The sequence below is a fragment of the Lepidochelys kempii genome, chromosome 10, assembly GCF_965140265.1.
Source record: "Lepidochelys kempii isolate rLepKem1 chromosome 10, rLepKem1.hap2, whole genome shotgun sequence".
In the NCBI taxonomy this organism is placed as follows: domain Eukaryota; kingdom Metazoa; phylum Chordata; order Testudines; family Cheloniidae; genus Lepidochelys; species Lepidochelys kempii.
Genome location: NC_133265.1, coordinates 77,819,217 through 77,840,724, shown reverse-complemented (window position 1 = coordinate 77,840,724; position 21,508 = coordinate 77,819,217). Strand labels below are relative to the sequence as shown.

General features: G+C 44.6%; 1 protein-coding gene across 4 annotated transcripts in view; it reads left to right on the top strand.

Annotated features, from left to right (window-relative positions):
- Positions 1-21,508, top strand: part of PCSK6 (proprotein convertase subtilisin/kexin type 6) — a 119,053-nt gene that overhangs the window by 80,595 nt on the left and 16,950 nt on the right. For 2 of the 4 annotated variants that reach the window (XM_073304307.1, XM_073304309.1), the window contains exons 12-15: positions 3,240-3,428; positions 7,557-7,693; positions 11,836-12,015; positions 19,832-19,934. In XM_073304307.1, coding sequence (XP_073160408.1) covers positions 3,240-3,428; positions 7,557-7,693; positions 11,836-12,015; positions 19,832-19,934 — 609 coding nt within the window. The remainder of the gene's footprint in view (positions 1-3,239; positions 3,429-7,556; positions 7,694-11,835; positions 12,016-19,831; positions 19,935-21,508) is intronic. The other 2 variants (XM_073304308.1, XM_073304310.1) reach the window with 1 other exon arrangement.

The following is a 21,508-nucleotide window of genomic DNA, read 5'->3' as shown; positions in this document are numbered from 1 at the left end:
GCCCTTTAGGGAGAAATTCCTTCTTCTCTTCTCTGGTGCAGTAGATCTGTCAGCCCAGGCATTAAAGTTTCAGCCTAAATGGAAACAGGCATGTAAATGTGTTTCTCATTGTGGGAATTGATGACCATGAGCAGAATAGTCTGTTGGGCCAGATTAGTCGATCTGGCTCTTAAAGAATCAAAATTCCTGGTAAGACACATCCTCCTTTCCAGAACAAGTGATTTGCTAATCAAAAGACCATTATTTTATTGGAGCAAATAGAGACTGCAAAGCAGTTATGAATTTGTAGCCAAAGAAGTTCATAAAACAGTTTCTGATACAGACCCTCTTTTTAAACCAAGGAGGAATGTGGCCCTAATAATAATACTAATTAATAAAAAGTTTGTGATCCATAACTCATAGATCTTTGAGGACCATTCAAAACCATTTGGTTACCACTGAGCCCTTCAGCAGACTGGTGTTATAGGTAGGACAATGTGTTGTGATGCAGATAGCATCGATTTGTTACTGTTTGTTGTGAAATAATAGGAAACAATGAGTAAACAAAACAAGTTTGTTGTGGTTTCCAGACATGAACAGGGGAAATGCAATTGAGGCTGGCAAGTGAAGGAAATGCACCCAGATTCTTATTTCATTAAGCAGCCCCTCTGGCTCCTTGTTTAGCATGAGTATGTGGAAAGAGATGGGGGGGCGGCAGGGGGGGAGAATAAGCAAAGCTACAAAGAGTGGTTTAGCCTGGCTTAGCTTTAATTTGTCAGGACACTCTCTCCCTTGTTGACCGTGTCTGTGAATGCCATATTGTCAACCCCAAATGCTCAAATCATGAGTCAGCTCACCAAAAATCCCGAGATTCGCCTTAAAATCCTGAGATTGTGTAAAAAGACTAGATGGGGCGGGGTGTTCTTTTTATTTGCCTTCCGCTTTTTGAGCCTTTGAGCGCACTGGGGTCACACTTTGAAGCTTTCTCCACACATGAGGGCTAGAAAACTTACTTTTTCATTAAGAATAAAGGCTGAAATCATCATGTACCCACTTGACTCCAGGAGTTGGGACTTTAAGGCAAGCAATAACTATCATGACTCTCATGACAAAATCATGAGAGTTGGCAACATAATATGAGGAGGTTTCCATCCATCCACCTACCAATCCACCCACGGGGTGTGTGTGTGTGATATAAATATCTGTGTTGTGCACGCACACACACAGGGAGTAAAGTATCACTGGTGTAAATATTGTAGTGACCTGGTGATGAACCAGGTTCTGTGTCTTAATAGCCAGTGGGAGTTTCATACGAGTTACCTACCTGAAGCCAGGTGTAACTGAATTCAGATGCTGCAGCCCAGTCCCTGAGGTTTAAACACAGCATTCCTCTTGCTGGTGATGTCCCCAAAAGACCTGGCTTGCTAGATCTTTAGGCCATTTTCGTGCTGCATTAAGTAATTTGTGAAGTCTGTCTGGAAGGCGTAAGATGTTTTGGCCTCATGGTGGTGTCCATTGTTTCTGATTACTAACTCCAATGAACTTTTTCTGAACCCTGAAGATGATTGGAAATTAGTCTGGCTTGATGCTTTTTTTTCCCCCCAATCTTGCATAGGAACAGTTTATAGCTAGTCAGGCACAACATAATGTGGAACTGCAGTTGGCTGCACATCATTCCAGAACTTTTCCCCAGATGCTGCTATGGTGGGTTCTGTTTCACCTGGGTGTTAGACACCTACACAGCAACAGATTTCATCTGCCTGCCATCAGATTCAGTTTTGGGCTGGATATAAAGCCACCCTAAGGGCTCTGGTAGATGGGTGATGTAAGGAGTGCCTGGAGAAAAGCTGGGATGTTCTGCACCGGGCCCTGGTGCAACTTTGTCTTAACTCTTGTCTTATACTTAGATGGGAAACTCTTTGGGGGCAGGGACCCTCTTTTTGTTCTGTGTTTGTACAGCAGCTAGCCCTGGTGCTGGTCCATGACTAGGCGCTACAGTAAAACAACTACTATATAATAACCTAAGTGTAAAATACCATGTTAAAATCTCCATGTTACGGTCACTTTGGACCAGAAGGACTAGCTGACAAAGCCACTAAAGCAGCCAAGACTATGAATTTTTGAAGCTTTTAAGTCATGAAGAGAGAGGAGCATCTTGAAGTGTGTTCCTGGTGCATGCAAATAATGTTTTCAAATACTTAGAAACCCTCCCAGGGAATTACATCACTGTTTATAATTATTTAGATTGTTTGTTTTTTATGACCAAGGCAAAATAAAGGCATGCTATGTAATCCCTGCAAGAATCCAAAGCATATGCTTGGCAGTATCCCCAGAGGAAACTTGGGGAATAATTGAGAAAATGCTCCCTCTAATAAATTATACATTAATAACACGGCTGAGAAATTCACTGGGAATTAATCCTTTGGTGGGTGGCGATTGTTTGTGTAGTTAAGAATGTGGTCGCTGAAATTTGAAAATTTCAGTTGTAAAGGATCCAGCAGCTGATATGAGCAAACATCAAGCCAGCCGGGCTAGGTTTGGAAAGCAGGGTTTTAAGAGCAGTTGGGGGACTGTTATTCTTGTTTGATCAGCTCCTCCACGGCATGTGTTTTCAGAATGAGCAAGTGCTGTAGATTCCACTCAATATTCTACACAGTAGCCAGAAAAGTTTGATCAAAGGAAGGAACTCAGTGGAGTACTTCAAAGATTGTTCCATAATCTCCCAGCACACTGTGGGGGTCAAATTCTGCTCCCTTTGTGTCTGGGCACAGGAGACCCTGCCGCAGTGTGACTCATTCACTTCTGCTGTCTGGGAGGCAGGATCTGGGGAGCCTCTGCAGGGGCCATGAACGCATTTTTCACCGCAGAGCCCACTTCTTTGGGCATCTCCATGTGCTGCTGGCAGAAGTGGAGTTGGTGGTTCCATCCATCTGCTGTTCACTCCTGGAGCTGACCCTGGGGGAGACTTCTCCAGCACTGACATGGGAGTAATGGCTGTTTGCAGGGCTGTCAATTACTTTTGTGCCCACAGACCTCCCCAGAGCACAGCCTGTGGGGGGCACCTCTTGGAGAACTGAACACTGTGGCCAACAAGAAGGGTCAGCGAGAACTGGCCTCGTAACATGCAGCAGGGCCAAATCAATTACAGTCAGCAGATTCCATCTGCGTGGCCATTGTCCTATTCTTTGTGTAACTCAGTTCCCGCAGTGATGGCACATTGCTCTCCTTTCCATTGCAAACTGCCCTTGCTTTTCCTCTAGGGACATCCATGCCGACCAGACGGTGCGCACAACCACCGTGACCAACGCCTGTGCCAACCACTACGACCAGCGCGTGGTGTACCTGGAGCATGTCATTGTGCGAGTCAGCATTGAGCACCCTCGGCGCGGGGACCTGCAGATTAACTTAACGTCTCCCTCAGGGACGGAGTCTCAGCTCTTGGCAAGAAGGTGAGAACCGCTGAATCTATATGGCCATGCAGTTGCAGCAGCGGGCACAGGGCCAGGTTAGCCTGGGACTGGCTACCATCATGTTTTGCACTGTTATTTTAAAAGAAGGGGCAACTTTTCCCTCTTCCTCGCCCCTCCAGCCCCCCATGCTTGACTGGGACATGGTGAATCTGCACAGAACTCTCCTGGAAAATGTCAGGCCAGAAGGGGAATTCAGTGGCAGGCTTAATGAACTGTGACTTTGAAACAAAGGGCTGAAAAGGTTCATTTTGAAAATGTCAAAATGAGGCATGGCGTCTATCTTTAAAAAGGGAAACAAAGAAGATCTGGGGAATTAGACCCGACAGCCTAACCTCAATACCCAGAAAACACTGCTACTGATTATTATACAGTCAATTGGTGAGCACCTAAAGGATAACAGGGTAATAAGCAAGAGCAAAATGGATTTGTCAAAAACAAATCATGCCAAATCAACCTAATTTCCTTCTTTGGCAGGGTTACTGGCCCGGTGGCTATGGGGAAGTTTAGTCATGATATATTTTGATTTTTAGAAAGGCTTTTGGCAAATGTGATCTAGATGAAATTACTATAAGATGGGGGTGCATACCTGTTTAAAAGGCGGTAGTCAAAGAGTAGCCGTCAATGGTTTGCTTTTGCACTGGGAGGACGTATCTGGCGGAGTCCCGCAGGAGTTTGTTCTGGGTCCAGTATTATCATTAATGACGTGGATAATGGAGTGGAGAGTATGCTTATAACAGAATGACAAAATGGAGAAATGGTCTGAAATCAACAAGATGAAATTCAGTAAAGACAAGTGTAAAGTACTACCCTTTGGAAGAAAAAACAAATCAACTGCATAGCTACAAAAATGGAGAATAACTGGCTAGACAGTAATACTGTTGAAAAGAACCTGGGGGTTAAAATGGACCACAAATTGAATATAAGCCAAAATCACAGTGCGGTAGCGAAAGAGGCTATTATCATTCTGGGTGCATTAATGGGGGTGTCATATGTAAGATTTGGAAAGTAATTGTCCCTACTTGGTACTGGTGAGGCCTAATCTGGAGTGCTGTGTCCAGTTCTCAGTCCCACACTTTAGGAATGATGTAGACAAAGTGGAGAGAGTCTGGAGAAGAGCAACAAAAACTATAAAAGATTTAGAAAACCTGACCCTTGAGGAAAGGTTTTAAAAAAAACCTCAAACACAAACTGGATGTGTTTAGTCTTGAGAAAAGAAGACTGAAGGGGAACCTGAGAAGCCTTCATATATGTTAAATATCTGTTGTTATGGGATGGTGATCAATTATTTTCTATGCCTGCTGAAGGCAGGACAAGAAGTAATGGATTTATCTACAGTAAGGGATATTAGGAAACTTTCTAACCATAAGGGTAGTTAAGCTCTGGACTAGGCTTTCAAAGGAATTTGTGGAATCCCCATCATTGGAAGTTTTTAAGGACAGGGATTGTCTAAGTTTACTTGGTCCTGCCTTAGTGCAGGGGGCTGGACTTGAGGATTTCTTGAGGTCCGTTCCAGCCCTACATTTCTATGATTCTATTAAATGTTTCAACACTTCCCAGTTTTTTTCCCCTAAAACCATTTGCCAAATTTGATCTAAATTAACAAAACGGAAATGCATTTTTGGCGGACTTACTATTTGCCAAAAGAAATGTTCCAGTTCTAGTATGAAACATACATACATCTTTAATGTATGGGAAAAAAACAAACAAACCCCAAACAAAACCCCCAAAATAATAGCTTTGATTCCTAGTGGCTCTTCTTTGCAAGCTATAAACTGCTTCACAGAACTTTTACTTTACAAGATAGTGGCTGTTCCAGAAATCTCACAAGTGGGGATGAAGGTGAAGTAGGAAAATTGGTGTGTGTTGTATTCCTAAACTGAGTAATAGTTTTGGCCTTCCAAATTCTGGTCCCCCTGCTGGAAGTGTGGATGAACTTCATCTTGAGAACTTCGGAGTGTTTGTAGACATTAGAAGAACCCCAGACTGCCATCTGGTTACTGACTCCTTCATTAGAAAAGCTGCTTTCCCCTAGTCCATTGTAGTGTCCACTCTTCCCTGGAACGGATAGTTCAATTTAAAGTTGGAATATATTACTGGAGGATTTGCAGCTGAGACGTGAGCTGACTATGATCAGGAGTGGTGGCTTCACACAATCGGCAGCGTCTCCCCACTTCTCAGCAATGATTAAATAGCAGAGTACTGTGGTTACAAGACTTCATTGCATGTCTGTGCTATGGAGTAGTCTCCTAAATTGAAGCTACACTCGTGCAGCGAGCAAGATACATTTTGTTATGCAAGACCCTTGGGTGGTGTTTTTGTCAACTATGTTCTGCATAATCTGCTGGGCAAGGTTGAGAAAGGGAACATGCATAGGAGTATTTTGCTTCCCCTCCAGTTCTGTGGCAGATTATATAACATCTGGAGTCTCTGCTGTGGTTTAGAGCTATGGGCCACACTCCCTTTCCCTGGGAACACCCTTTGTGGGAGATAGGAGATGACTAGGGACTTACTAGGGCTGAGGGTCTGGCATGGTGAATATTTGGTCTTTAAGTTTTTTGGTAAATACACTATGAATTTGATTCCAATATGATGCCCTGGCCACACCCACGCCGAGCAAACTGCTACATTGAAACGCAGCCGTATCGAGCACTCTGTACTGTCTGCAGTATGGTTTTTAATATAGTTCAACAATGTGCTTGGGAATGACTTCAGTAGGACTCCATGTGTGCATGCGGGGTGTGTCCTCACGGATCTTGGTGCAGGATCAGGGCCTATATAGTATCTAGAAGATGCGTGATCATGTCCAGTGCTCAAGGCCTTGGTGTAAATACCCTGAATCAGAAGCAGACCCGGTGGTGGATGTTGAATTATTACCAAAAAAATCGATGTTCCAAACCTTGGCTCTTAATTTCTCTCTGTAACCAGGTGCTATTTGACCCGCAGAGTCTCTGGGTAGATTATTTTTACAATGCTGTGTTCTGCCCTTTGGGGTTAATTTTTATTGTAAGTCATGTACGAGCGTGAGATTAGAACAATGGTTCCCAAGCTGTTGGCTGGTCTCTTAGCGTTGGCTCTCCTGTTTGATTCTAGCTGCTAAGTTGCATTAAAAGATACTTTCCTAATGTTAATTCTCCATGGCAGGCAATGCTGCCGTTGCCACAGGGATGTTACACCGGTCCTGATGGGAGGGGAGGTGGCCTGTGCCATCACCAATGGGATGGGTGTTGGATACAAGATCATCTCGCTGTTAAGATGCAGCCCATTCTAATGAAAATCTTTGAGAACCCCTGACTTAAGCTATGTCTACGCTGTGCCACAGTGTAGACTACGGGGCTGTGAATTGCAGAGTACACCAAACTGTTGCACTTTATCTGCTCCATGTGGAGGCTTCTGGCACAAACTAAAAGGTACCTAGTTCATGTTAACATTGTCCTCTTTCAAACAGCACGAAGTTACAGCAAGCTGGGTACCTTTTAGTTTGCGTTAGCTGTGTCCACACAGAGCAGTTAGAGCAGGGGAGAGCAAACTTTTTGGCCCGAGGGCCACATCGGAGGTGCGAAACGGTAGGGAAGACTGTGCCTCCCCAAAAAGCGTGGCTCCAGCCCCCTATCCGCCCCCTCCCACTTCCGAACCCCCCCCCCCGCTCCTTGTCCTCAGGACCCCCGTCCCTAACTGCCCCCCCTGCTCCCTGTCTCCTGACTACCCCTCCCCCCCGAACCACTGCCCCATCCAACCGCCCCCTGCACACTTACCCTTACCAGGCCGCTTAGAGCAGCTGGACCGGCTTATTTGAAAGCCTGGGAGGTGGGCAGGCACAAGCCGCGCTGCCCACATGGTGGTGTCACTGTGGGGGAGGGGGGCCAGTGGGGGAAAGGCCAGGGGCTAGCCTCCCTGACTGGGAGCTCAGGGGCCAGGCAGGACTGTCCCACGGGCCGCAGTTTGCCCACCCCTAAGTTAGAGCATAGCACTGTCCGTGCACTCTGCAGTTTGCTCCTGGGTTGTCCGCACTGCGGTGAGAAGCCATTAGGGTGCATATCTTTTAGCACCTTGCAGTGCTCCCTGTTTAATTGTCTTGAGTAATGCACTGACACTACTCCTCAATTGCAGAGTGTTTGATATCTCTAACGAAGGATTTAAAAACTGGGAATTCATGACCGTCCACTGCTGGGGGGAGAAGGCAGAAGGGGAATGGACTCTGAAGATCCATGACACGCCATCCCAGATGCGCAACCCAGAGAGGCGAGGTGAGCACAGTGTTGTCTTTCTAGATTGTCACCAGTAGCATCTGAGCTACTGATTTGGTGTAATGCATAGAGTGCAGTTGTCATGCTCCTTCCCTGACCGTGTCGTACTTGATGCAAATGTCTGTGCTTACTTGGAATTGTGCTTTCACCTGGGTTTGTTGGATAGAACTTTGCCACGATTCTTAAGGAAAATGTTGCAATACAAAGCACAGTTTCAAATGTAGGTGCCTAAACGGAGTAATAATTTTGGCCTTCCAAATTCTGGTCCCCCTGCTGTGTGTGGATGAACTTCATCTTGAGAACTTCAGAGTGTTTGTAGACATTAGAAGAATCCCAAACTGCCATCTGGTTACTGACTCCTTCATTAGAAAAGCTGTTTTCCCCTAGTCCATATAGTTGTATCTATACCTAAATCTGGTGATCAGTTGTGTTCATCCACCAAGGGTAGGACAAGAAGTAACCGCCATAGTTTGCAGCAAGGAACAATTAAGTTACATATTGGGAATATTTTCTAACTATATCAGGATAGTTCAGTACTGGAACAGGTTATCTCGGGAGGTTGTGGAATCCCCATCACTGGAGGTTTTTAAGAACAGGTTGGACAAATGCCGTCAGGGATGGTCTAGGTTTACTTGGTCCTGCTGCAGCATAGGGGGCTGGACTAGATGTCCTCTCGAGGTCTAGTAGGACTTGATGTGACGAAATCTGATGAAATTCTTTATGCTGAAGGGGTCGACAAACTTGTCTATCAAAGGATAATCTAAGAATTAATTGTAAAATTAACATTACTGTGAAACTGAATTTGCTGACCCCAAGAACGAAGGTGATAAAGTCAGAATATAATGGTTCAAAACAAAGAAATGTAAAAGCCTTAATTTAATGTCTGGAGTTCTGGGAACATGTGAATGGCCACGCTACTTCAATTGCTAATGCTGTGCACTACCTTGGGAGCAACAAATGCAGTTCCAGAGTGCGTAAATCTGGTGAGATTGTTTCACTGAAATCTGAATCGAGGCAGACCACAAACAGCCACCAGGCTATAGTCAAGGGACTTCCGTGGCAGCAAATAATGACATGAAGTGTGTAATAAATACAGAACTGGAGGAGGGAAATGGAGGCTTAAATTAGATTAAAAGGAGTACCTGTGGCACTTTAGACAAACAAATTTATTTGAGCATAAACTTTCATGAGCCACAGCTCACTTCATCGGATGCATGCAGTTTTCCATGCTGCAGCTCACGAAAGCTTACACTGAAATTTGTTGGTCTCTAAGGTGCCACAAGTACTCCTTTTCTTTTTGCGGCTACAGACTAACACGGCTGCTACTCTGAAACCTTAAATTAGATTGTTTTTTTTTTTTAAATAATTTAGTAATTAATTTGTAAAGTCAAGTTAATTTTGACCTAATTGGAAAATAATATTTCAGCAGCTGTGCTGATGAGCAGCAATTAATTATTAGTAAGGCTGCACTTCTTTCACGGAGGTTAGAAGTCACAGATTCTGTGACTTTCTGCGACCTCGGACTTCCGCAGCAGCTGGTGCAGCTGGCCCTGGGGACTGCAAGAGCAGTGGCTGGTCCCAGGGACCGCCCCAAGCAGCGGTCCTGGGGGTGCCCCTGGGGAGTGTCTGAGCAGTGATCCTAGGGGCTGACCCAGGGCCAGCAGCACTGGCTGCTGGTCGGGGAGGCCTCGGGAAACACCTGAGCTGTGGTCCTGGTGGTGCCCCAGGGACCGCCCAAGCAGCAGTGGTCCTGGAGTGGCTGGAGCAGAGGCCTGAGGCACTCGGAGGCCATCTGGAGAGCGTTCCCTGGGAACAGCGGCCAGGGGGCAGTCAACCCCCGGCACTGAAGCAGGGCCTCCCACCCCAGCAGGGACCCCCGGAGCAGCTGGGACCCAGAAGTAGAGAATTACTCAGGGGTATTTTTGGTAAAAGTCATGGACAGGTCACAGGCCGTGAATTTTTATTTATTGCCTGTGCCCTGTCCATGACTTTTACCAAAAATACCCATGACTAAATCTTAACCTTAATTATTAGGGCACTGCATTACATGGGATTTTAAAATATTTGTTCAATGAATAAAAATGAACATATTAAATTGTACCATGGCAAGAAACTGAAAAGTGTTGAAACAGATACAAAAAATATCAGAAAAAGGAAGATATTTTCAACGAGCTTCAGATGCTTGCTCCCCCCAAAATTGACATTAGCAGAAAAAGCAAATAAAATAGCCATCAGATTAGAGCCACAGCTAGAAGAGAATAAAGTGGCAAGGTATAAGCAGCAGTTAGGGCAATAGCTGGGGAGCTGAGAGACCTGTGTTCAATTACCTCCTCCACCTTAGGTAAGTCACTTAGTCTCTCTGTGCCTCAATTCCCCATCTGTAAAACGGGCATAATAGTACTTCCCTAAGGTGTTGTGAAGATGAATACAGTAACAGATGGTGAGGTGCTGAGGTACTGTGGTGAGGGGAGCAATAACTGATGGGGAGAACCATAGATTTTTTTTTTTTAAATGGATGTGAGTCTCTTTAGGGGCAGGTTTGCAAATATAACTGTGGCTAGAATTTGCAGAGAGGCTCAGCACCCACATTTGGGCTCAGAATTTCAAGGGAGTTCAGCTCCAGTTTAGACACGAAAGCTAGTGGCCTGATTTTTCAGAAGAGTGCAGCTTGTTAGGTGCCGAGCTGTTTGAAACTGTGGCAATGGAACTGAGAGGCCAAGTCCTGCGGTTCTTCATCAGACAAAACACCCATTGGTCTAATATCCAGCATCCAACCCCAGCAATCCACATGCTCCCATAACTAATACATGAAGTCCAGGAAGCCTTTTGCCTGGGAGCATTTAATGTTTAGGCACAGTTTGAGGTCTGACATCCAACTGTAGTTAAAACTCCCAGAGCCAAGAAACGAGGCATTTCTGTATTTGCTCTTTTTCCCTGTGGATGGCTTCCTTTTAGGCATAGTAGTCTAACCTGGAGACAGGAGTGGTGACACAACCTGCCTGCTGGTGCACCTCACTAGAAAGCCAGGTATGTGTGGATCACAAGCTCTTGCCACTGACTTGGCTCTGATTGTGTTAGAGGCAACTGTTTCAGTGGCCGTATTTGGTTCCTGAACTACCCGACACAAACTCTTTATTATAAGTTGTTGTTTTTTTCCCCCCTTCCTGTTTTTTCCCCTACCAAAACAATTTGGTGAAACTGCCACAAATTTATGACTCATTTTCGTATCACCAAGTCTGCATTTTTCACCTGAAAAGTTTTGGCTGAAAAATTTCACCAGCTCTAACCCTAAATTAAATTGTTATAATTTCCTCATGTAGCAAAGACTTCTTCTAGAGATGCTGCTTTTCTACTCCTTCTTAAGGCCTTGTAACTTGTTCTCATTCACTCCTGAGCATATTTATTCCATTTAATCAGCTCTATAGTGTATATCTTCCATTTGATGCAAGTTACCACAGTCCTGAGCAAACCCAGAATAATCCACTGATGTTCCTTCAGACTGTCTTGTTTACAAGCCAATGGTGCTGCTTGCTTAGTCCTGTTCTTAAAAATCAATCATGTTAGGGGGGAAAAAATCCTCTGTTTAGAAGACGGTGGAAAACAGCTCTAAAAATCTTTAACCTGTGTTTGGAGATATTGACAAAAATAAGTCTCCTTATCTCCAATTATAGCTTCTAGAGTTAATGGCTCTCTCCATAGTTCAGTTATTAAGCAGCTAATGAAACTGCAGTTTATCACACAGGAGTTAACGCATTAAAAATTCCATGGCTGCCTTGAACTGCTACCTTAATTTAGTCCAGAATCTCTGTGGTCTAATAAAGATTTGTATTGAATGATCTTGCTTGTGCTTTCTTGGCTGCTTTTATACCTTACAAATTTTAGAAGTGTGATGTTTCCTGGCAGTTCTGCTGGGTGTCAGAACTCCTGGGTTTTGGTCCTGTTCCCACTACTGCATTCCTGTATGTCCCTAGACTAATTGTTTTACTTCTGTGTGCATCAGTTTCACCAGCTGTGAACTTATGCTCACCTCACAGCAGCAGTCTGAAGACTTAATGATCCTTGTTTGTAAGGGCCTTTGAGAAGTGGAAGGTGCTATGGAAAGGTGATGTGTTAGTCTACTGTCACTGTTGCATCTATTGCAGGGAAGTTAAAGGAATGGAGTCTCATTTTATATGGAACAGCCGAACACCCTTACAACACAACCAGTTCCCATCACTCCCAATCAAGGATGCTGGAGATTTCAATGCCCAAAATGGAGCCCTCTAAAGCAGCAGTTTTCCAGAGTCAGATGGAGGTGGTGGAAGAGGAGGAAGAATACACAGGTAAAACCTCTGCAGCCCCGTGCTGTTTCACTTGCAGCTGAATATTGTGTCCCTACAAAAATCAGGACCTGCCGGTGCAGATATAAACACAGCACAAAATGTCTATGGTTTGTTTCCTTTGGGAGAAGAGGAGAGAAAAAGAGAATGTAAATCCTTATCCTACCTTGCCTCTGCACCCTGGCCTCTGCCAGCAGTAGGCCAGATTCAGCTTTGGGGCACATAGGAAGTGTCAGACTGGAGGTCCAGCTAGTCTAGTATCCTGTCTCTGACAGTGGCCAGCACCAGCTGATTCAGAGGCAGTTGTAAGGACCCCACAGTAGCAGATGTGGGATAATCTGCCCCTCACATTGTCTCATTCTGATCTCTAAGCATACATCTATAGTGCAAAAAAACAAACAACCCTGTGACAGTGAGTCTGGAGCTCAGGATAACTGGGGCTCATGCTATGGGCTCTGAGACCTTCCCCCTTCCAGAGTTTGAGCGCTGGCTCCAGCCTGAGCAGGAACTATGTACACTGCTGCTGTTAGCCAGGTAGCACGAGCCCTAGGAGCCTGAGGCAGTTGACCTGGATTCTGAGGCTAGCTGCTGCATTTTTGTTTTGGTGGTGGTTGTTTTTTATTTGTGTTTTTTTGTTGTTTTTGTTTTTTTGCAGTGTAGACGTACCCTAATAGAGATTGGCCTAAACCCTAAAGCATGAGGTTTATTGTCCCTTCCCCAAAAATGTTTGTGATTGGTTTCTTTATGTAAATCAATAAAAAAAAATCAAACAATGAAAAGGACAGAAAAGTAAATGACTGACAGCTTGTATGTGTTTCCAAATCCTGCACGCTTCATGGGATCACCAATGGAGATACGCAATTTTACAACTTGTCAAAGCTGCAAGATCAGATAATACACAACCAGACAGTCCTATGTAGACATAACATGTTGTTAGGGTTGGGGAAACAGTAATAAAGTAGCAGAAGAAATGCATGAATCAGGAGAGAAAGGAAGGAGGGGAACAGGGTTGGAGGGGGTAGAAGAAGGGTTAGCTGGAGTGGAGGTCTGGCTTTCTTCAAGCCATCGCAACAGTTTTATCCAAATGTATCTAGAAATGGGGTCCAAATTTATTCAGATTCATATAATTTCTCTCTGTGGCATTAAGCTATCCTTTCTTTGACTGCTAACTCAGACACTCTTACCACTGTTCTATTCTGGGCATAAGCCTCCTACTCCATTTTTTATTAACATTAATTGTGACAACTCTGGATGATCTTGTTATCCGTATAAAGGTCCAATCCCAGTTTGAATCTTGCTAAATTTTTAGCCTCAGTAGGTATGTCTACAGTGCAGTGTAAGCTGTGGATTCAAACTCTGGCTCAGGCCCCCATTCTGTCTACACACAAATCACACTAACTCAGGGCTTGGACCCAGGGTCTCGGAACCCCATGGGAATAGAGGGTCCAACCCTAAGGGCTTGTCTACGCTTACCATGGGATTGACCGGCTATCGATGCATCGGCGGTCGATTTTAGCAGGTCTAGTGAAGACCTGCTAAATCAACTGCAGATCGCTCTCCCGTCGACTCCTCTACTCCACCGGATCGGGAGGAGTAAGGGGAGTTGACGGGAGAGTGTCTTCCATTGGCATCGCATAGCGTGGACCCTGCAGTAAGCAGATCTAAGCTACGTCAATTTGAGTTACGCTATTCACGTAACTCAAATTGCATAGCTTAGATCGAATTTCCACTGAAGTGTAGACAAGGCCAAAGTCAAGCCAGGACCCAGGGTTCAAGCCCTATTGCTTTGCAGAATAGGTGCAGCCCCCCTTGACTCATGCTCTGGGAGTCTGCCAAAAGTATCCCACAGTTTGACTTCCTTTGTCCTCTGGACGGTCAAGTTTTGTGGACAGTCAAGTTGTTCCATGCTGCACCACAAGCAAAGAGCTAAAGTGGCCTCATTTTGGGAGGGCGCCAGGGAACTCTGGGATGTGGGTGGATTTTGACCCCCATAATATAGTGTAGATGCTGGGTCCCCAGTTTGGGACCTGGGGTTCAACAATTCCTAACCTGGAGTAACAAATGAGAGTAGATACTCAAGCCCTAGGTTAACAAACCTGAGGTCTGCTAACTTGAGTTCTACTAACCCGGGCTTGCCTTGCAGTATAGACATACCCACTGACTTCCTGGGGCAATGAGCTCTACAGTCTAATTATGTGTTGTGTGAAAAAGTTTCCTTTGATTGGCTTCGAGTTTGCCGCCTTGTTCATTTTATTGTAAGTGGGTGTATGCGAATGCAGCTCTGACTTGATAGGAGATATTCTGCTGAGAACACTAGGCCTGAATTGGGTCTCTTATATTTTACAATGGAAATTGATCCCAGTGCCCCAGATGCTGGCTGTTCTTTAAGGATGGGATTGCTCAAAAGATCTTAAGAGAGTTAGACATCTCCCATTGAAATTTTCTGGGGTTTGGGCCCTTCCCTTTGGCCCCTTAGAAAATTCCAGCCTGTGGAGAACACTGATACAGCCCTGGCAGCAACCTCTCTTCCGTAGTCTTGGTAGAGGATAGCAGGACTTACAGAACGCATCAGTGGGGTGAAGCACCACCACAAGACTGCTGAGGCACACTGTAAAGATTATCCAAGTCAACAGGTACAGGGGCTGCCCAAGGAAACCGTATAGATGCTGCAAGGCTGTAATAAGAAGCCCTGGTTTATTAACTGAGGTTCATGAAAAATGTGTCCTGGTTTGATTCTCACTTAGGGTGTATCTGCAGTTCAATCTGAAGGGGGACTGTAGCACAGACATGGCATGTCCCGCACTGGCTTGGTGACAAATTGCAATGCAGACAGGGAGGCATGAGCTTCAGTGCGGGCCATACAAGTATGCCAGGGCCCTGGTATGTGCTTGTATTGATGATCTGCACTGAAGCCTCCGCCCCCACATGTACACGGCTAGTTTTAGCCATGCTAGTGCAGGTAAACCTAATGCAGGTATGTCTACCCCTGCTGCAGTCACACCTCCAATTGCAGTGGAGACATACCCTTACACTCAGGCTTTGTCCACACTACAGCTTATGTCGGCATAATTTACATTGCTCAAGGGTGTGAATAAACCTCCCCCCGAGTGACCTAACTGCTCGTATGCACAGTGCTATGTCAGCGGGAGAGCTTCTCCTGCTGACAGAGCTTCTGCCATTCGCGGAGGCAGTTTTATTACACTGGCAGGAGAGCTCTCTCCCGTCAGCATAGAGCGTCTTCACCAGACGCAGTGCAGTGGTGCAGCTGCTGTGCTGTATGTGTAGACATGCCAGACGGCTCCTTTCCAGGAAGCTCAAAGTACATTTGCATGACTTTATGGCTCTGCTCCATCAGCCAGATCAGTATACAGGGGCCTAGTATGAATGAGAATCGGCCCAACCTATCTCCACCCACTGACTTTTATGTCCTCCTTCTTCTTTATATTATGGTATTGTCTAGAGACAGTCCCTGCCCATGGGAACTTACAGCCAAAGTGAGAATTGCCTTGTAATTACTGTTTTAGTGCCACGAATGACTAGAGGACATGAGAGAGAGAGAAGGGCGGCTGAAAATAAATTCTCTCTACAGCATAAACTTGTATAATTACATGTAGCACCTTTAGCAACACATGTGACATAGAGAATTCACAAGGTGCCCACAGGAGGAAAGCTATAACGGGATTTTATGGAATAGTAATCTGTTCTGTGGGCCTTTGAACACTGCACCTAAACGATTAGCAAGAAAAGCCACCTAGTTTTGGTTTGGCAAATATTCTTTATAAATATTATGGCTGCTAGATAAATATTGGGCTGCATTTTGAACATATACCTCTCATTTATGCAATACCTTCCTGTATACCAATGAAACTGACAATTCAGGAGTCAGTGAAGGATTGGCTTAAAGAATTTTGGAATGGACTCCTGCCTCTCCTATTAACGCTACCACCAACGCAGCTGTAGCTGTCTTTTCCAGCTTGTTCCAAAAAAATTTAAATTATTTGCACACTAGTCTGTTTGTTTTTTTTTTTCTTGTGGTCTTCTAAACTATGGTGAGGTGCAAATAGGTAGTTTTTGAAAATCTGTACAATATGGATGATTTTTAAGCTTGACTGGAAGGTTCTATATGAGCTGGGCAGTCGAATTCTTAGGACACAAGTCTCTCCTGCCTGGGTCTATCTAACCAACCTGCATCTGTAATGAAATTGAACTCTCTGGAGACCTCTGTGTTCGCCAGCTAATTTTGGTAGCAAATCATTCCCACACCCTTTCTCCTTTATTTCCCAGCCACTTCCCCATCTGCACACCCACCCTTCTAATCTCTGGTTCCTAGTAGCCCAAGTGCCTCAGAACTAAACGTTTCCAGAGTTTGGTGAGGGTGAGTTATAGCGTATTGATTCAGGCCCACCTTGAGTTAATGGAACACCATGATACCTGGTTAAGGCGCTCATGAATGTTAAGACTAAGACAACTCTTCTCTAGCACTAGGCAAAATTTTTCTCACAAAACCATTTTTTTTCAGAGAACAATCCAGATTCGGTGACACTAAACCATTTTGCAAATTTGTGTAAATCTTGCCAAATAGTTTTGATTGAAAACCAAATCAAATTCTGAAAACCTCAAAATATTGTAATTTTTCGGTTCAAAATCACTTTTGTTTAAAAATTTCCTTTAATTTTATTTTTTTTAAATCCAAACCATGACAAAATGTTCAAGATTGAAACAAAACATTTCAACCCAAAACTGATTTTTTTTAAAAAAATATTTTGATTCAATGAAAATTTTGAAAATTTTCATTTTGACCCCAGTTTTTTTACAAATTCTTTTCAGAATTGCCAGTGAGTTGAAAAATTGTTGTTCGCCTACCTCTACTCTCCTCCCATTTCCCACTTCTCTGTTTTCCTCTGGACCAAGTGAAGCTGCTAGTTCCAGAGGTCAGCTTCAGCACATCTCAAGAGAGTTGACCTGGTAGAAGCAGTGGGAGAAGTCTCTAAAATGAAAGTTGAATTGGTTCAATTCTTTCCATCTCCTGGTCAGCGCCTTTGTTGCAGTGTATCATTACAAAGTCTCAGGGGTAGCAGAGTACTGCAGTCTGGCATTGCCTAGTGTTTGAGTTGCAGAGGTTTTAGGAGGATATGACTTTGTAGTTCAATTGTCAATAGATAAAATATTCATAATAAAATAAGGTTCAAGGACTAGACAATGGGATATAGAACCTCTGACCTCTAGGTCACCAGTTCAAATCCAGCCACAGATGGCACAGCAACTAAAAGCTATTACCATCTGCTAGATCATTGATCTACATGGCTTCAGTCCTGTTCACGGTGTTTCTGCGGGCACACCATAGTGTGGGCTCTTGCTGGTGTCTGTAGAGGCCAGAATAGAATGGGCAGTAGAAACACAGAACTGCCCTCCACCTTTCTGAGTAGCATGAGGCAACGTGGGCTGTTGCTGTCCATGCTGGTTCTGCTGGTCCCTGGGTAAACACGAGCCTTCGGTCACCCAGTGGCCAATCCAGCATCATTCTCAAGATTCACCCGAGAAGAGAAACAAAACATTAAGCTGCAGAACAGCACGTGAGCATGGTTGCTGTGAACTAGGGGGATGGCATCTCAGGAGCACGCTACAGTCTGTCACGGGGCTGCACTTGCAATGTTTTGTGTTGAAGGCTGGGCAAGTTAACCAGGTGGTTGATGTGAAAACAGGGTCGGGTGTGGGGGGTGAGCCATGCTCTCTGAGCATCTAGAACCAGCTTGTTTCTGGGAGGAAGGGCACCAGAGTTAGGCTGGATAAGAAAGCGTCTAAATTCCCTTGCGGTTGTTGGTGCTGCTGTGGTGCACACAGTGGGGTGGGAGGAAAGTGGGATGGGCTGCTCTGGGCCGTAGAGGGCTGAGCAGCCTGGACATATCCACCAGCCCACACACTGACGGTAAAGAAATGGATGCTACAAGGGGGACTGTGTAAAGGAACAAAATTTAAAGTTGAAAAATGACCTGTTTCATTGCCCCTACCACAAATTGGTTGTGCCGATGTCAGGAGAACGAGAAAGATCTGCTATTTCCTTGCACACGGAGATTGGGTTGGTTCCAAACCCTTCAGAAAAACATTCCACAGAAAGCCAAACAGGACCCTGCCCCACATAAAATACAACTGGAACAGGAAAGGATGGGAGAAATACAAAAGTGAGGCTGGTGCTGGTGTAGATTTGGGGGATGTGTGTAAGACTCTTTATTTTAAAAACAAAACAAAACTCTGGCGGGACTGTCACCAGAGGCTGAGATTTTTGTAGGGATGGGGAAAGGCTAGGGGCAAATGCTAAATTATGAGGAGAAAAGAATGTTGTTTGCAAAGCTGGAACACAGGCCCAGCCCTGTGATAGAACTATGCGACCAGTGTGATATGTCCCCTTCAGTGATGGCTGGACTATGTTGAGGTTAGTAAGCTTGCTATAGCCTTGACCAACGGAAGCAAATCTTTTAGCTCCGGCAGTAGCGGCTCATGCTTTTAGTTCCAGAGGTCAAAGGTTCAATCCCCACTGCCGATAACCCTCCCAGGGATGTTGCATTACATATATGTATTAGACCTGCTTTGAGCAGTGTTAGTTGACACAAGGTGAAATCCTGACCCCGTGACAGTCGATGGGAGTTTTGCCATTGACTTCGGGGGGGCCAGCATTTCACTCACAGTACTTAAAATACTGGCAGCAGCCAATGGCCTGGCTACGCCAGGGCCCCCAGTGTTAGTAACTTGGGTGGAGTCAAACTAGAGGTAGCAACGGTGGGAAGTCACTGCAGAATTTCCCATGTGTACATGAGTCTGTTGGCAAGACAGCTGTCAGAGAGACAGCCTGGTATCCGGTGCCTCTTATCTCCCTTCTCTGCCCTTGTCTCTATAGTCAACTCCCCCCCCCCCCCCCCGATTATACTTTTCCAGTTACTTTTGTTATGCCCCACAAAGCTGTTTTCTCAGATGTCCTTTTCCTCTGATGGTGATAGAATAGTATCACATGAGATGGCCATGGTAGGTTTTCAAAAGTCATTCAGGCTCATAGTCACTGCTTTTGGAGAGATTTCAGTCGCTGTATTTCCTGTATCACTTTCCCTTTTGGGGGCGTATATGCACCTATAGTTTTCTTCCAACTGCCACCTTCACATCTGATTGGACGATGCTATTGCAAAAGAATTGTCCTAGCCGGAAGCGTCAACCTGAATACAGCACATTTAAAGAGACACGCCTCTTTTTTATCATTCCCTCTGAACTTTATTTCACTCTATAACAAATATGAATTAGTAACATATGAATATGGATCTGTTACTGTTGTGATAGCCAAATATTATTCTACTAGCCAGATAATATAATAGCTCAGTAGTTGTTTAGGAGAGAACCACACACACACACACACAAAATCAAAGCGCATCTTAACATAAACACATATGTATGTTTGTGCAAATTTTTTTCTTTACATATAGAACATAGACACAAAGTCTTATTTGACTGCTGTGGTTTGTCCTTCAGCTGTTAGATGCTGTGTAGTGCTAGGATGGTAACTCTCTCTGTCCCCCTCCTCTGCATACATGTTAGGGGGACAGTTGACAAGTAGAATGATATGGCTTTCTGGCTCTTCTGTGTTGATTTTAAAATTCTCAAAGTAGCAGGGCCAAATCTATCCTGTTTTATCGTTCTCCGGAGCTAGCCCCCATCAGTACAGTTTCTCAGCACCTTATACCTTTACACACATGGGGATGGGACATAAACACTTGCAGGGTGTGCTTGGAAGAGCTTGTGCAAATTCTTTCAGCAGAAATCTCTCTCTCTTTTTAAGGTCCATGTCATCCTGAATGTGGCAACAAAGGCTGTGATGGTCCTAATGCAGATCAGTGCTTGAATTGCATCCATTACAGTCTTGGAAGTGTTAAAACTGGCAGGTAATGATGTTATTTATTTGCATTACAGAAGTGGCCCCTTTGTGCTAGGAGCTGAATGTGCTACTAATAAGAGACAGCCCCCCCCCCCCCAGCTCCAAATAGCTCATAATCTAAACAGACAAAGGATGGTAGTGCACGAGCATTATTGGTCCCATTTTACAGATGGGGAATAAAGGCACAGGCATGAAGTCACTTGCCCAAGGTCTTACAGGGAGTTAGTAGTAAGGCAGGAACCTGAACTTTGATCTGCTGCATCCTCGTTCAATGTTTTAACCACCAGGCCTTTGTTTTGTTCGCAAGTTAGTGTATGATGAATGTGCTAGTTTAATGAAATATCATCTGAAAGAGAAGCCTGGTTGAGATCTGTTAATAGAAAGACAAACCTGTTGCCTGTAGTGGGGAGGAAGGATGGTCTTGTGGTTACGGCAGCACCCCAGGGCTCAGCAGACCTGGCTCCTGTTCCAGCTTATGCCATGGGTAACCTTGGGCAAGTCACTTAATCTCTCCAAACCCCACCTGGGATAATGGTACTTCCCTGCCTTCTAGGGCATTGTTAATGTTTTCTTGCGTGATGAGTGTCCTCGAAAATTAAATCATTAAAGGTCACCGGTTCCAATGCCACTCCAATGCCAGATTGGTAGTTACCGAAAGTTGTTTCCATCTGACTGTTGTTTGGGGGCTTATGTGCCAGGTTATATTTAATTATTATAAAATCCTTTGGGTGCATGCTTGAATGAACTGCTCTTAGCTCTGTCACTTCCTTCCTGTGTCATGCCCGTCTTTCAGGTAAATGGAGGACTTCATTCCACTGGACTGCTGATCTGGCACCTTTCATAAGCACTAGTATTCATGTGAAAATGTATTTTAAGAAAGAGGGCGAGCGCGGGGATTCCTGCTTTAAATTGGGTGATGGACGGCATAAGGAAGACATAGGGTGTAATTTTCAAAAGGACCTAGATGACTCAGAAGTCTTGGTCCCATTTTCAAGAGGCATGTAGGTGCCAAGTCCCTTGAGACTTGGACTCTGAAGGGCCTACATTACTTTTGAAAATGGGATGTAGGCGCCTAAATCACTTTGGCTCTGAAATTTTTGCCCATAGAACTAGTTATCAAGTCAGTGTGCGTTAAACATTGGGGAAACTGTAGGAAACTTTGAATCCCATGCTATGTATGGGAGTGGTTTTAAAGACCATTCCCAACCACTGAAATTCAGTTTACACCTTGCTAATTAATAAAGAATAAATAGGAGTAGATTGTTTTAAAGGATGAAATGATCTAGTAATTCTGCAAGTAAAAATGCTGATGAGGGGAGCTGTCTGGTAGGATGACTGGTGTGCAGTCGCCATCCCACTGAGACAGTCAGACAGGCAAGTGCTGGAGTTAATTGCATAAGCAGCATTTCTTTACAATAAATGCCAAATGAGAACCAAGCACTTGCACTGTTAAACACCAGACTTAATGAGCTGAGAATACTGTACCTTTTGGGAACTGGGATCCACACTCCTTTGCTTTCCAGATGTCTAAATGTGCATCTGTTTAATTTATACTTGGTAGTATAATCCTTGGAAGCCGGC